This window comes from Cannabis sativa, chromosome 6 (genome assembly GCF_029168945.1).
Source record: "Cannabis sativa cultivar Pink pepper isolate KNU-18-1 chromosome 6, ASM2916894v1, whole genome shotgun sequence".
Classification (NCBI taxonomy): Eukaryota; Viridiplantae; Streptophyta; class Magnoliopsida; order Rosales; family Cannabaceae; genus Cannabis; species Cannabis sativa.
The window spans coordinates 66,470,154-66,484,315 of NC_083606.1; the positions used below are offsets into that span (position 1 = coordinate 66,470,154).

Consider the following 14,162-nt stretch of genomic DNA (forward strand, 5'->3'; position numbering starts at 1 on the left):
TAAAGAATCCGCTTATGGTCCTTGGGTCCAATTTCTTCTCTTGTGGATTATATATTCGACTTCGTATGGACATCCCCAAATGCGTACATGATTCAAACTTGGTTTCCAACCTTTCCATAATTCAAAAGGAGTTTTTGAGACTGCCTTTGTTGGAACTCGGTTTAATATGTACACGGATGTCTTTAATGCTTCAGTCCACAAGGATTTAGGAAGGTTAGAGTTGCTACTAAGCATACTCCGCACCATGTCCATTAATGTTCGGTTTCTTCTTTCTGCAACACCATTTTGCTCGGGTGTACGGCAAGGTGTAATGGGCAACAATCCCATTTTCTTCAAGAAACTTCGCAAATGCACCGGGTGCTTGTCCATCTTCTCGTGTATCTACCATAATACTCACCTCCTCTATCTGATCTCACTATCTTAATTTGCTTGTTGCATTGTTTCTCTACTTGACTTTAAATATCTTAAAGACATCTAATGCTTCACTTTTATTATGAAGTAAGTAGATATACATGTAGCGTGAGTAATCATCTATGAATGAGATGAAGTATTTCTGACCATGTGACTCCATATCTGGACTACATATATCAGTATGTATGATTTCTAATATTTCGTAACTCCTATGGACACCGGTTTTGACGGACTTGGAGGTTTGCTTTCCCTTAATGCAATCCACACAAGTATCAAAGTCGATAAAATCTAAGGTATTGAGTACCCCATCTTTTACCAACCTTTTAATTCTATCAATGGAGATATGTCCCAATCTCCGTGCCACAATGTACAGAATCCTCTTTCATAACACATCTCTTAGTGCCGGCGTGAACATGCATAACATTATTAGTGGTATTATTTTGTAAATTAAGGCGGTAAAGACCATCGTACAAAATACCATTTCCAACACATTCGCATTTATAATATAAATTAAAATATTTGTCCGAAAATGTAAAGGAAAAACCAAAGGGTATAAGTCTTGAAACTGAAATCAAGTTTCTAGAGAAACTTGGTACATAAAAGGTCTTTTCTAACTTTAAAATAAAACCATTACTTAAAACTAAATTGCATGTTCCAATAGCTTCCACATGTGAGCCCATCTTGTTTCCGGATAAGATGCTTTGCTCACTTGCCACCGGCTTCCTTAGATTTTGAATATCCCGCAAGGAATTTGTTATGTGAATTGTTGAACCTAATCAATCCACCATGTGTTAAGATTAACATTAGCCATATTAGATACATAACATACTAAGGAAATTGGATTACCTTTGTCATCCATCCATTTCTTGAACTGGTCGCACTCCCTTTTAGCATGTCCCTTTTGTTTACAAAAGAAACATTTGATGGAATCTTTCTTTATGGCAGCCTTGGGAGCCATGGGCTTTTTCCCTTTGTTCTTTTTGAATGGCTTGCGTTTCTTAGGTTGAGTGGTCAGGTGAACACTTTCTCCTTGCTCTTGTAGGAGCCTGGCTTCCTCTTGAACACACATGGTCATCAATTCATTGATAGTCCATTTTTCTTTATGTGTGTTGTAGGAAATTTTGAAAGGCCCATACTGTGGAGGAAGATTGTGAAGGATGTAATGAACCAGGAAGGTGTCAGGAATGATAACGTCGAGTTTCTTCAAATGAGCAGTGATGTCCCTCATTTTAGAAATGTGTTCTCGAACTCCTTTAACACCGGTGAGTTTTGTGGACGAGAACTCTTGGATGAGGTTGATGAACAAGGATTTATCTGAAGTGTCAAACTGCTCATCCATAACTTTGATAAAGTCTTTCACCTTCTCAGGTGGCTCCACCGATCCACGCATTCCCATAGGAATTCTGGACATAATGAACATGATGCAGAGACGATTAGATTGCTCCCACTTTTCACGCAGTGCAATCTCGCGAGCGAGTGCTAGTATCAGTGATAGCAGCTGGTTCATCTTTCCTTATTGCATAATCCATGTCAGTGCAAGCTAGGTGGAGAAGAACTCGTTCCTTCCAGATTTTGAAGTTGTCACTCCTAAGCTCAGGGATTTCACTAGTGATTTCAGCATATTTAGAGGTGGATGAAATAGCTGCAAGAGTAGGATTACAAAAAATTTAGATGTTTAAAAGAATTGAGGCTTTAATGAATTCATGTTTTACCAATGTAGAAACATGATGAAGATGAAAATTTTATTAAATCTAAAATTGCCTGTGGGCTAAATTTTAAATCTAATAAAATTAGATTAACTTTATGATAGATTTAATGAAGTATTTAATTTAGAAATAATGGAGGAATGAAATCTATCTTTAATTAAAATTTGTGATAACACTATTAATTCAAATCCTCATAACTCCCTGTGGGGTAAATTAAGAGAATTTAACTTAATATATTATCCTAATTAATTATAAAAATATAATAAAATCCCTGTGGGGTAAAATTATTATATCCAAATAATTAATTACAAGTTTTGTCCATTAAGGTGAATTTTAATTAATATATAATTTTATATAATTAAAGATGCTGTGGCTACTCCCTAATTATAAAAAATTATATTTTCACTTTAGACATTAGGTATTGGGCTCTACCTAAAAGTAATTTCGTTATTAACATAATAGACAATCACTGAGATTAGTGCTCCTAGTGTGGTCGTCCGAAGATCATTAAAAACCGTTCTAGATATGAGCATTTGTCCCAGGTTCATGTTTTCTTATGTCAAACCACAAAACTACTTACGTTTTATTCATATTTTATTCATTTTATTAAGTTTTATGAATATTTTATGAATAATTTTATGAAGTTTTATGAAACTTAATTGCTAAATAAAATATTCAACCTATCTTAATGTTTGAATATTTCTAAATATATCTAGCACTATAAAAGGAATTTATGTATAGCATTTAAATCATACAAATCTAAATTAATTGCATTAAACATAAATTTGTCAATTAAATACAAAATAATACAATTAATGTATGATCATTAATTAAATGCAAATTCCTTAATATGAAATTAATGGCAGATTTTTCAAAATTAATTTAGACAATAAATTGCATAAATTTGGTAATATTTAATTAAATGCACAAATTAGCACAATTTTTACATGCCTAAATAAATCATGTAATAAATTACCAAATTTAAACAAATTTCCATTTTCAATTTATACTAAATATATGTATTAAACAAAAATGGAAAATTAACTAAATGCAATTTATTGACTAAATTAACACTGAAATGGGAAAATAATTAATATTCCAAAAAATAAAAATTTATAAAAAAAATTCGGAATTTTTCCCTTTTTTTTTTTTTTTTTTTTTTTTTTTTTTTGAAAAAACCATACTGCCAAACGACATGTCGTTTTTGCAAAGAGCAAAACGACACGTCGTTTTTCCAAAATTTGAAGGGCTGAAAATGAAGAAGAAAACGACACGTCGTTTTCCCTAACAGAAAAACGACACGTCGTTTTTTCAAAGCAAGGCTGATTCATAAGAGTATAAACGACATGTCGTTTTCCACAATGTGAAAAACGACATGTCGTTTTTCAACAACGACAGCTGCAATGTGCCATTCAAACGACACGTCGTTTTACGCCAAACGACACGTCGTTTTGGGCAAACGACACGTCGTTTTTTTTTTGGAAAACGACATGTCGTTTGCGTCGTCTTCTTCAGCCAAACCGGGTCGATTTTGACCCGTTTTTCTGCACGCGGGTCCGTCGAACCCGACCCAAACCCGATCGGAAATTGCGTTTCCGACGACCAAATTGCGTGTTTTCAAATCTAAAATGTTCTAAATCAAATAATAAAGAGATCCACATAGATTTTATGCACGAAAACACGAAAAAATATATACTTTAATATCACGAAACTAATCGGGTCCGAAAAAGTTTTAACTGAAAATTTTTTCCATCTTTAAGTTTTTCAATGGATTTTCAATGCTTAGATCGATCTATAATACTATACGAATATAGTAATGTATATAGAATTCAAAATAAACACCGAAAAATGAAAAAAGGAAAAAACAAAAACATGGACCGATCGTGATTATATATACGCATGTATATATATATATATGCATGTATATATCACATAATAAAAAATGAATATTATGATTATTATTATGTGACAAAACATATATATAATATACAATATATATATAAACATATATACATATAAAACATATATATATACACGTACGAGTATGAATGTATGAGTATATAATATATATGTATATATGAACAATAAAAGATATATATATATGTATATACTTATTAAAAAGTATATATAATATAAATGGTATGAATATAAATATATATATATACAGAACCGAAAACAAATATGTATATATATGAACAGTATATGTATGTATATATATATATGAAACTCAAATAAAATCAAGGCAGAGATAAATCCGCTCTGATACCAACTGTTATCTATATATATAGTGTATGTAATATAGCATATACAATGATATGAAATGCGGAAAATAAAATGTAATCATATCAATAATATATGCAATGAAAGGATCGATGTACCTCCAGCCATTGATTTTTGAGCTTCAATCCCTGCGATAGCTTCGGTATTGGAGTTCGGGCTTCCTCGCTCTCTCAACTCTCTTTAGATGGAATTTGCTGAATGGATTCAGAATGAGTGAGGAGCTCGGGGACCGAGACCCTATATTTATAGGTGAGATACTCCATCAGTATCTGTGCCACATTAATTGTCAGAATATTTTGACAATTAATTCAGAAAATCAAATCAGGTAATGAATATAGAAATCTGACCATATATAGAATATTACATAATTGATTTTGTCCAGATTTAATGAATATAAAATATTCATTTATCAGAAAATCAATTATTTATTTATTTCCTTAAATAGAAAATCATTTCCTTAATTAGAAAATAATTTCCATAAATAAAAATATTCTAATAATTTCATGAGTTAGTACAACAAAAAAGTATAATCCTTTCAAAAAAAAAAGTATAATTGAGTAAGTTTAAAGCTTAATTTTGAAGCTGGAGTGAGCTGGAAAAGTGCGACTGATTCCTTAATTATTTGAAGCTGAAAAAATATATAAATGTGAGTAATTCCTAAAAGGTTCGATGAGTCGCATGCCTATCCTAATCACCGTGAAAATCAATACCACATCACGCCCAACTCACAAGACAAAATTATTTTCAGAATTGAGAATTTTATCAAAAGAATTGAGAATAACTTAAGAACGTCTTTTAGTGATTTTTTTGTAATATTTGAGGATTGGAGGACCTTTCATATGAGTTTCCTAAAAAAAAACTCATATATACAGTATTGGGATACTTTAATTGTATGTTTTAAGGAGAAATTTGAATTTCTACGCTTTCTAAACTTAAAATAAGTGATATTGGTAAAATGAGATAATATTTACGTAATTCCTATAATATCCTCAATTTGAAATCTGCTGCCCTCTCTCTTTCGCCTCTCTTTCTCTCTTTCTCTCTTTCTCTCTCGCTCGGTGCCGCACCCACACACGCAGACCACCCACCCACGGCAGACCACCCACGGCCGACCGCCCCCCTCAATTTTTTTAGTGATTTTTTCAATTTTTTCCTTTAATTTCTGGTGCTTAAATTCATCAAATAGAATAATATGCTGCAATTTTGTGTGAAATCTATTAGTTAAGGTTAGATTTAGGAAGATTAGGAAAAGATTTGTCAAAAATGAAATTTTTTTAATCGGGTCCGATGGGGCTCGATGCCCGTCCGATGGTTGGGTCCGATGGGGGCATGGCTGGAGGTTGAAGATGACAACTCGATGAGCCGATGGGCCCGATGGGCTAATATAGGGGGTCTGATGGCCCGGTCCGATGGGCCCGATGGGTCTGATGTCTTGGGCCCGATGGGTCTGATTTACGTTTAAGGGAAAAGATGGAAAGAGAGGAGTTGATGTAATTGGGGAGGATATTTTGGGAAAAACAATAAAATTGTCATATATTAAAAATATTGGTAAGTATAATCTTAGAAAAAAAAAATTTAAGGTAATGTAAGCTTTAAAAATTCAAATTTTCCTTTTTAAAACTAGTACATGAATTAATTTTTTTTATCAAAATAAAAATTAATAAATGAATAAATGAGCACATTCTTGAGCTACCATTTTGAAAACACAAGGTACAAAACATTTCATTTATTATTATTGTTATTAGGTAAATAGCGGCATAAATATTCAAAATTTTAAGTTTGTAAACGTCATAAATTTAATATTTATTTTTAGCGGTATAAGTACTCAATGTTTGTAAAAATGTAATTTTCCTCTAGTTTTATCAGTAAAAATTTCATTTTGAATTTATTAAATGAACATTTAGAAATAAAAGACCCAATGATCAAGAATTTAGACCTTATATGTAGTCTGTTTAAGATAATAACAAAATTTGTATTGACGAAATTAAAAAAAAATTACAATTTTTGGATACTTATGTCGCTAAAAATAAACATTCAATTTATGTCGCTTAAAAACTTAAACCGCTATTTATCCTTATTATTATTATTTAAAATGAAATTAATTAATGTTTCAAAACATGCAAACACACCAGTCCTTCCTCCAATACTTATTTTTTATATGGTGATCAATTCATACTGATATAAAAATGGGTAAACACAGCTCCCTTCATTCACTATAAATGATGATACGATAATCATAATATAAATAGGTACACAGGAAATTATCACAATAATAATAATAAAAAAAAATTAATTGTAACAAATTTATAAACATCAAAATATCAAGTCAGCACTTTACATGACGAAAACCGAAGCCAAAACGACAACGGCCATAGATCCAACCACAGTGAACGAAGCTGAAACGGCGCCGTTTTGAGCTGGAGAAGGAGCATCGGCAGGAGAATCAGAGATCGATGATGGAGATGTAGCATCGGTGGAAGGAGTGAGAGCAGTGGCCGGTGTTGTGGCGGTCACCGCCGGAGCAGGAGAAATCTTTCTCGGAGCTTGTAGGGACGGTGAAGGTGCCGGTGACTGTGCAAAGGTGGAGACAACTAGCATTGCGGCTATTGCTGCTACCAAAACAAAGCTTACACGAGCCATTTTTAGAGAGAACAATTAAGAGTCTTTTGGGGACTGATTGGTGTGATAATAGGGAAAGTAGAAAAGAGAAGAATGGGATTGTTTTGATTTATGGGAAAGAAGAATGGGTTTGAGGCTATTTATAGAAGAGAGTGAGGGACTTAAGAGTCAAAATAGAAAAGGTTGAGATGTGACCGTTGGATTTGTTTAGTAACGTTTGCTTTGATGATGTGGCGAAACTCTAACGGTGTAGATGTATTTTTGGTTAGCAGTCAATTACTTGGACCTGACCTATTATTACCATTACGAAGACGAGTAACCGACTCGGTATGGAAAGGCAAGTCACGCGGTTAAGGGCATTAAGCCATTAAGCCGTTTCAAGTTTCAGCAATATAACCTACACCTGGCCGAAGGCAGGTCTGTTTGTACTCGATTAATGTTTAATTTTATATTTATAGAAGGCTAAATAGTATTTTTGGCCTCTCAACTTTGACATATATCATTCCATATCATGTTCTCTAAACTTTTAAGATCGTTAAAAATATCCTTTAACTGTTGAGATTGTTAGATTTAAAGACTTTTTTCCAATTTTAGTAAAAAAGTCTAACATGGATGAAAATTCAGAGAGCATGATTTAGTACATGTCAAAGTTAGATACATATAATTTGGTGGATATCAAAGTCTAGGGAGCATGGTTTAGTAGATAAACAATAACTAAAATAGTAAAATTGAATAAAATTAGACAAAAAGTCTTTAAATCTAACAATCTCAATAGTTCAGGGGCATTTTTAACGACCTTAAAAGTTCAAGGGCATTAGTTAGTATATGTCAAAATTTAGGGAGTAAAAACCCTAATTAGCCTTTATAAAATGATTTTTTTTATTTTTACATTAACAATTTTTTTTTCATTTATATGAAAATATATGGAACAATTGATCTTTGGGCGCCTATTCTTAACAATAGTTTATGTGGTTAGAGTATTTCTAATGGTAGAAGGATGCTAAAAATTTACATATTATTTAAAAATATAATATTTTATTTTATTTCTCTTTTATATTATTTTTAGCACTCTTACTTTTAAAAACATTCTTTAAAAATGCTATAATTTCACACATTATTATTTAATATACATATTTTAATTTTTTAGCTAAGATAACTTTTTAGCTTCAATATTTTATTAAAAAATAATAAATAGCATCAATGTTATGAATTTACTCTTCTCGATATAGCATCTTAATATTTTGCCATATAATATCTCCACTTTATCAAGCATCCTCTAAAATTTTATTATTGGAGATGCTCTTATAGATGTTCCAATAAGTCACCTAATCCTAAGTACCAATAATGAAGAAATTAAGTTTCACATTTATAAATATTCTAATCAAGTCAATACTAAGAACAATATGATTTCCCATCTAATGTAACTAGTCAATCAATGTATTTTCTTGATTCCATCTAAATTCATGAGGCACACAAAATAGTTGCAAAAAATACCATAAAAGGCCACAAAAATAGCTAAGTATATAGCTAAAATAATACTTAACTGTTGACCGAGGTTTTCGGCAACTAATATAATAATATATAAGAAAGCTGTAGAAAGAATAAAGCACGAAATTTTTACGTGGTTGGAGCGTTAATGAGCCTTAGTCCACGAGTCTTTAGCATTTATGAGGATATTTATTACAATGAATGTTCTTGGTAGCTTTTCTCTCTTTGGTTCTTATGAAAACCTAGAAATCTCGACCCCTGCCTTAATGTGTTTGGGGGGTATTTATAGTGTTTTTGTGGGGTGATCCCTAGAACCGAGCTACATGTCTTTTTGTATTTTTCAGTAGAGGCACACATTCTCAACGAGTGTAACATAGGAAATGCATGGTCTATACCCTAGGTTTTTTAGGGGTTAGGTGGATGTAATCCATTATCTATTCTTGACTGATGTGATTCCTCATAAAGTAGTCGTCACTAGGCTTATTAATCATAGCATAATAGCTGCAGCAGGGGGTTACGCCGTCAGATTTTAATACTTATGGCAGTTCTAATACGTCTTCTCCCATGCGACATTAAATGCGAGGTGACTGTTCAGATGGGGTTTGATACCTCCCGGAGGTGCTTTGTTATAGCTTTGCCCTCCGGGAGTGTGTAGATCCCTCGTGCCTTCTCCGGGAGGCATGTTTCTTGTTGATCCTCTTGATAAAAAAGACTTAGTTGAATCATCTCAAAACCCTACTCCTCAAATCCACGTGTCACAGTCGTGTTGGTCCACGTATTTTGGACAAAATTAAGGGCAACATTAACTTTTCGGGTGTTCTAAATAACCTTTTAGGTGGCGTTTGATTACTAAGTGAAAATGGAATAGGAATGTGAATGGAAATAGGTTTAAGAATGAAATGAAATGGAATTTTATTCTTTTGTTTTGTAAAGACTATAGAATCAACAACGGAATAAGAATTATCATATTTGGTATTATATTGAATGGAATAATTTCTTTATTATTTTGACTAAATTACTCTTTACTCTTCAAAAATTATATTTGATTTATTAATTACCGTTATTTTATAAATTGAACAAATAAATAATATTTTTAGCAAAAAAAATATATTTATCATGTGATGGAAATGTACACATTCTTAAACCTAATTAATAAAAAATAAAATAATAAAATTACATATAAATATTAAATAATTAATATCAGTACAAATTCCATTCACTTAATGTAATCATCACACATATATTACATATTTGTATAATTATAATTATATTGTTTTAATATAATTTCATAACTTTAACATTAGTAATATGGTGATAACATCTAAAAGGATGAGAAGTGGAGAAGAATTGATTGGGTAAAATAGACTTTTTTAGTGTAGAATTAGCTTTCAAGTGATTTTATAGTGGAAAAGTAAATTCTTAGTTTAGGTGAATTGTAATTCCTTCCGAATAGACTTTCAAGTTCTAATAAAGAAACCAAACACTTAATTGAGCTCTCTTAAGGAATACCAAGTCTATTGCAATGCCCATTCATGTGAACCAAACGCCACCTAGTGAATAAAGTTGGGGTGTGGTTATAAAAATAATATTTAATTAGGATAAATTTATGGGTAAATACCATTTTGGACCCTCTGTTTTATAAAAGTTACCAATTGGACCCTGTGTTTTGTTAAATGACAAAATGGACCCTGTATTTTCTAAAATAGTACAAATAGGACCCTGAATTGATTTTTTTGTCAAAATAAAGTTTAATTATAATCCGATCTAAAAGTGCTATGACAAAATTGTTTACATTTTTTGTATCTGTTCGTATTAAGTATTGTCTTCAAGTTGGTTGTATTAAAAAAAAAGTTGTCAAAAACTAAACTCAGGGTCCTATTTTTACTATTTAGAAAATACAGGGTCCATTTTATCATTTAATAAAACACAGGGCCCAATCTGTAACTTTTGCAAAACACAGGGTCTAAAATGGTATTTACCCTAAATTTATTATATAATTTGTTTGTTGGGGTGTATATATAATTTCCCAAAAAAATAAGGCGTTTTATGATGATAATTAGAAAAGTGAGGGCGTTAATTGCAAACAAAGCGCCCTTCGTTTCATCCTACGGTTCATATTCGGCCACGTGTAGGTTATATTGTCAAAAAAACTGGAAACGGCTCAATGGCCAATAGCCTTAACCGCGTGACTTGTCTTTCCAGACCGAGTCGGTTACTCGTCTTTGTATAGGTTAATTTAACTGTAAAGCTAAATAAATCTAGACCGTTTATTTTCGCCAGATCATTCGAAAAGGAAACGTATCAAAAATCAAACGGTCGGATCTCAACTTTTAGCTATTTTTACACATAAGTCCCTCACTCTTTTCTATAAATAGCCTCAAACCCATTCTCTAACTCATAACTCAAAACAGCTCAATTCTTCTCTTTTCTACTATCAGAGCGAAGCAAACTGTCCCCAAAAGACTATCAGTTTCTCTCTCTAAACTCTCACTTTTCTCTCTCTAAAAATGGCTCGTGTAAGCTTTGCTTTGGTAGCAGTAATGGCCGCAATGCTAGTGGTCTCAACCTTTGCTCAGTCCCCAGCACCTTCACCTTCCCTACAATCACCGAGGAAGATTTCTCCTGCTCCGGCTCAATCTCCGAAATCCGCCGCCCCTGCTCCGGCAGCAACCTCAACAACTCCAGAGACTGCTCCCACTCCATCATCGATCTCTGATTCTCCATCCGGTTCTCCTTCTGCGATCTCCGATTCTCCTACTGAGGCTCCCTCTCCAGCTCAAAACGGTGCCGTTTCGGCTTCTTTCACTGTCGTTGGATCCATGGCCGTTGTCGTTTTTGCCTCAGTTTTCGTCATGTAGAGAGTTCACTGGATTTATTAGTTGATGTTTATAGATTTATTACCATTGATTTTTTTTATATATATTTATATTATTACTATATTTATATGTATCCATTTATTTGATTCACGATATATATTATCTATATTTATTTTTATTTAATGAAGGAGGCAGTATTTCCATTTTTGTTTATATGGTTTTGTATGTTTTTTTAGTAAATAAACTTTACTAGCACCAATGAAACATAACGAATTTAGGCTTTAAAAAATTCAATCACGCATTTTAAAAAGATATTCAATTGCATGTAAATTTATTATGATAGATTAAACATTTGAAAAAAAAAGTCTTCTTTATGAATTGTGTTTAAAATATATCTTAGAGGTTTAATGTTATTTTATTGTTTTTATGTAAGTTTTTACAAATGTGAAATTTTTTAAGATCTCCTTTTATTCAGTAAAAAATATCAAATAAAATAGCAAATGGTTTTTATTTAGTCATAAATAAAAAGATTACGAATAAATGTCGCATATATATTTGACCTTCCAAATCAAATAGCGAAATATGCTTTTTATTCTTTCCAAAAAAAAAACTTTAATTAAAAAAATCAAGTAATTATTTTTTCTAATAATGAGTTTTATAGCTTTTGTAGGGCCTTTTACCAAGAAATTATATATATATTTTCATTTCAAAATTTCAAATTTAAATATTTCAAAGAATCAGTTACATAAAAAAAGGAGCTCAAATTTAAATTAACGATTCATTTATTTTCAGGAGAATAAATTCATGAGTTACAAGGTTATTAAAAAAAAATCACGAGTTGCATGTTACTCTCCAGTTTTTAGAACCGTCATGCACTATATTTATTTTAAAAAAATAATATATATCAATGATAGCCTTTCTGACAACTAAATCGAAATTTCTTCGTTTCAATTTCAAACTTAGTTAACAACTTTGTGTTTAGCCTAGAAAATTTAATTTCTTAAAAAAGTTAATTATTTTTTTTTCTTAAAAAAAAAAAACTTAATTATTAGTATGTGGCAAATGATTAAAAAACCCACCTTTCAAAAGCAAGTTTATTTATTTATTTATTTATTTTTGAGGTAGTTTTTTTTTATTTATTTATTTTGTTGAAACAAAATCGAATACTAAAAAATATTGAATGTTGACCCTGATTTATTTATTTCATTTTTAAGAAGAAAATTAGCACATTAATTGGGCCCACACATATAAAATAAATATAATAAACAAATTAAAAGACAAAAACAAAAGTAATAACGTGTTCCTTATTCTTCCAAAAAAGTGGTCCCCACCAATACTACCCGTTGTTCCAAAACAAAACCTTCTTTTTCTTTCCCATTATCGACCGTTAGGCATATATTAATTAAATAAATCCAACGCTTCAGATCAACCAAAGCATTCTATGTCTTCAACGTGGACGGCTGAGATGAATTCGACATCTGTACCTTAGTGGAGGAGTACAAATCATACTCTTAAAACAGGAAACGATGATAGATCGTCTCTTTTATCGAACTCCATCATCATTACCGTCATTAAAATCATGCCACGTGTTAATCAAAGATTAATATCAACCGATCGATCAATCTTGAGATTCGTGTCCCGAAGTTATAGGTAATCTTAACAAATTTACGCGTAAATTTAAAAAAGGATAGTAAATTTTTAAACTCGCTGAGTTGACCTCGAGTCAACTCACTCACTCCCTACCACTACTCCCCCTATAAATACTGCTTCCACCTAACTTTTGTTATTTTATTCTTGAAACAGAAACTATCGCCTTCTCAACTCTCTCTCTCTCTCTATCACGAGATTTTCTCACTCTTTCTCTCTCTAAAATGTCTCAGTCAACCGCAATCTTCGCTACTTTCATGGTAGCCACTTTGTTCTTCAGCTTATCGATTGCTCAGTCTCCGGCCATATCTCCAGCAGCATCACCGACCAAATCTCCACCGGCGGCCACTCCTCCACCGGCTCTTGCACCGGCCGCTATTCCTCCATCTCCGGTAGCTAAACCACCGAAATCTTCACCTCCTCCTGCCATCGCACCTTCTCCGTCTGCAATCGTACCTTCACCTGCTGCGATCGCTCCTACTCCTTCCACCGTCGACTCTCCTCCGTCTCCTCCTCCCTCTTCGAGCGATTCACCGGCATCCTCTCCGGCGGAAGGTCCCTCGTCGATCTCTTCTCCTCCAACTGAAGCACCTGCTCCGTCTAAAAATGGCGCTGTTCTCAACAGACTTGCTTTCTCCGGATCGGTTGCAGTCGCTCTCTGCGCCGCCACCGTTTTGTCCATGTAGGCTTGTGGATCTGATTTGATCGGATCTTTCTTTCTATTTTTAGCGCTTGATTATGATATCGTTTTTTTTTTGTTTTTTTCTAGGATGATTATAATGTCGTTTAGTTTTTTTATTTTAGTCGTTTTTATTTTTTGACGATGAAACATTGTGTTTTAGTCAATTTATCATAAATTATTTTAACTCTTGTGTTTCCTATTTTTCTTAATTATTATTATTTAATTTTATATCTGCTTTGTGCCTTATTATGAGAAGTACTTTACCAATTAGATTATTTAAACAAAATGTTTCATATTGACATTCAATTTATTTGTGGGACTTTTTTATTCTTACACTCAAATTATTTTTTTTTTTACAATTTTATTAAATTCTAAAATTACAACAAAAAATCTTATAGAAACCTTTATTGTAAATACTTTATTTTTTAATTAGTGAAATTTGATATTATTCATAATTTCATAAATGATCACCAAAATATTAGGAATAATGGATTTTGAATTTAAAAATAAGTA

The 14,162-nt window shown here is 32.1% G+C and overlaps 3 protein-coding genes across 3 annotated transcripts; 2 read left to right on the plus strand and 1 right to left on the minus strand.

Moving 5' to 3' along the window:
* Positions 1-6,573: 6,573 nt before the first annotated feature.
* LOC115695650 (classical arabinogalactan protein 1-like) lies at positions 6,574-7,137 on the minus strand. Its single transcript, XM_030622704.2, has one exon. It carries the CDS (start codon positions 7,035-7,037, stop codon positions 6,732-6,734), a length of 306 nt encoding a protein of 101 aa, XP_030478564.2. The 5' UTR covers positions 7,038-7,137; the 3' UTR covers positions 6,574-6,731.
* Positions 7,138-10,889: 3,752 nt separating this feature from the next.
* LOC115695434 (classical arabinogalactan protein 1) lies at positions 10,890-11,533 on the plus strand. The gene has a single exon (XM_061117453.1). The coding sequence runs from the start codon at positions 11,012-11,014 to the stop codon at positions 11,360-11,362; it is 351 nt and encodes a 116-aa protein (XP_060973436.1). The 5' UTR covers positions 10,890-11,011; the 3' UTR covers positions 11,363-11,533.
* A 1,463-nt stretch (positions 11,534-12,996) lies between these two features.
* On the plus strand, positions 12,997-13,877 carry LOC133038890 (classical arabinogalactan protein 4-like). The gene has a single exon (XM_061117452.1). The coding sequence runs from the start codon at positions 13,192-13,194 to the stop codon at positions 13,651-13,653; it is 462 nt and encodes a 153-aa protein (XP_060973435.1). The 5' UTR covers positions 12,997-13,191; the 3' UTR covers positions 13,654-13,877.
* Positions 13,878-14,162: the final 285 nt, after the last annotated feature.

Bases quoted from the DNA above. Each gene is read 5' to 3' on its own strand.
- LOC133038890 (XM_061117452.1), top strand. From the start codon at position 13,192: ATGTCTCAGTCAACCGCAATCTTCGCTACTTTCATGGTAGCCACTTTG.
- LOC115695650 (XM_030622704.2), bottom strand. From the start codon at position 7,037: ATGGCTCGTGTAAGCTTTGTTTTGGTAGCAGCAATAGCCGCAATGCTA.
- LOC115695434 (XM_061117453.1), top strand. From the start codon at position 11,012: ATGGCTCGTGTAAGCTTTGCTTTGGTAGCAGTAATGGCCGCAATGCTA.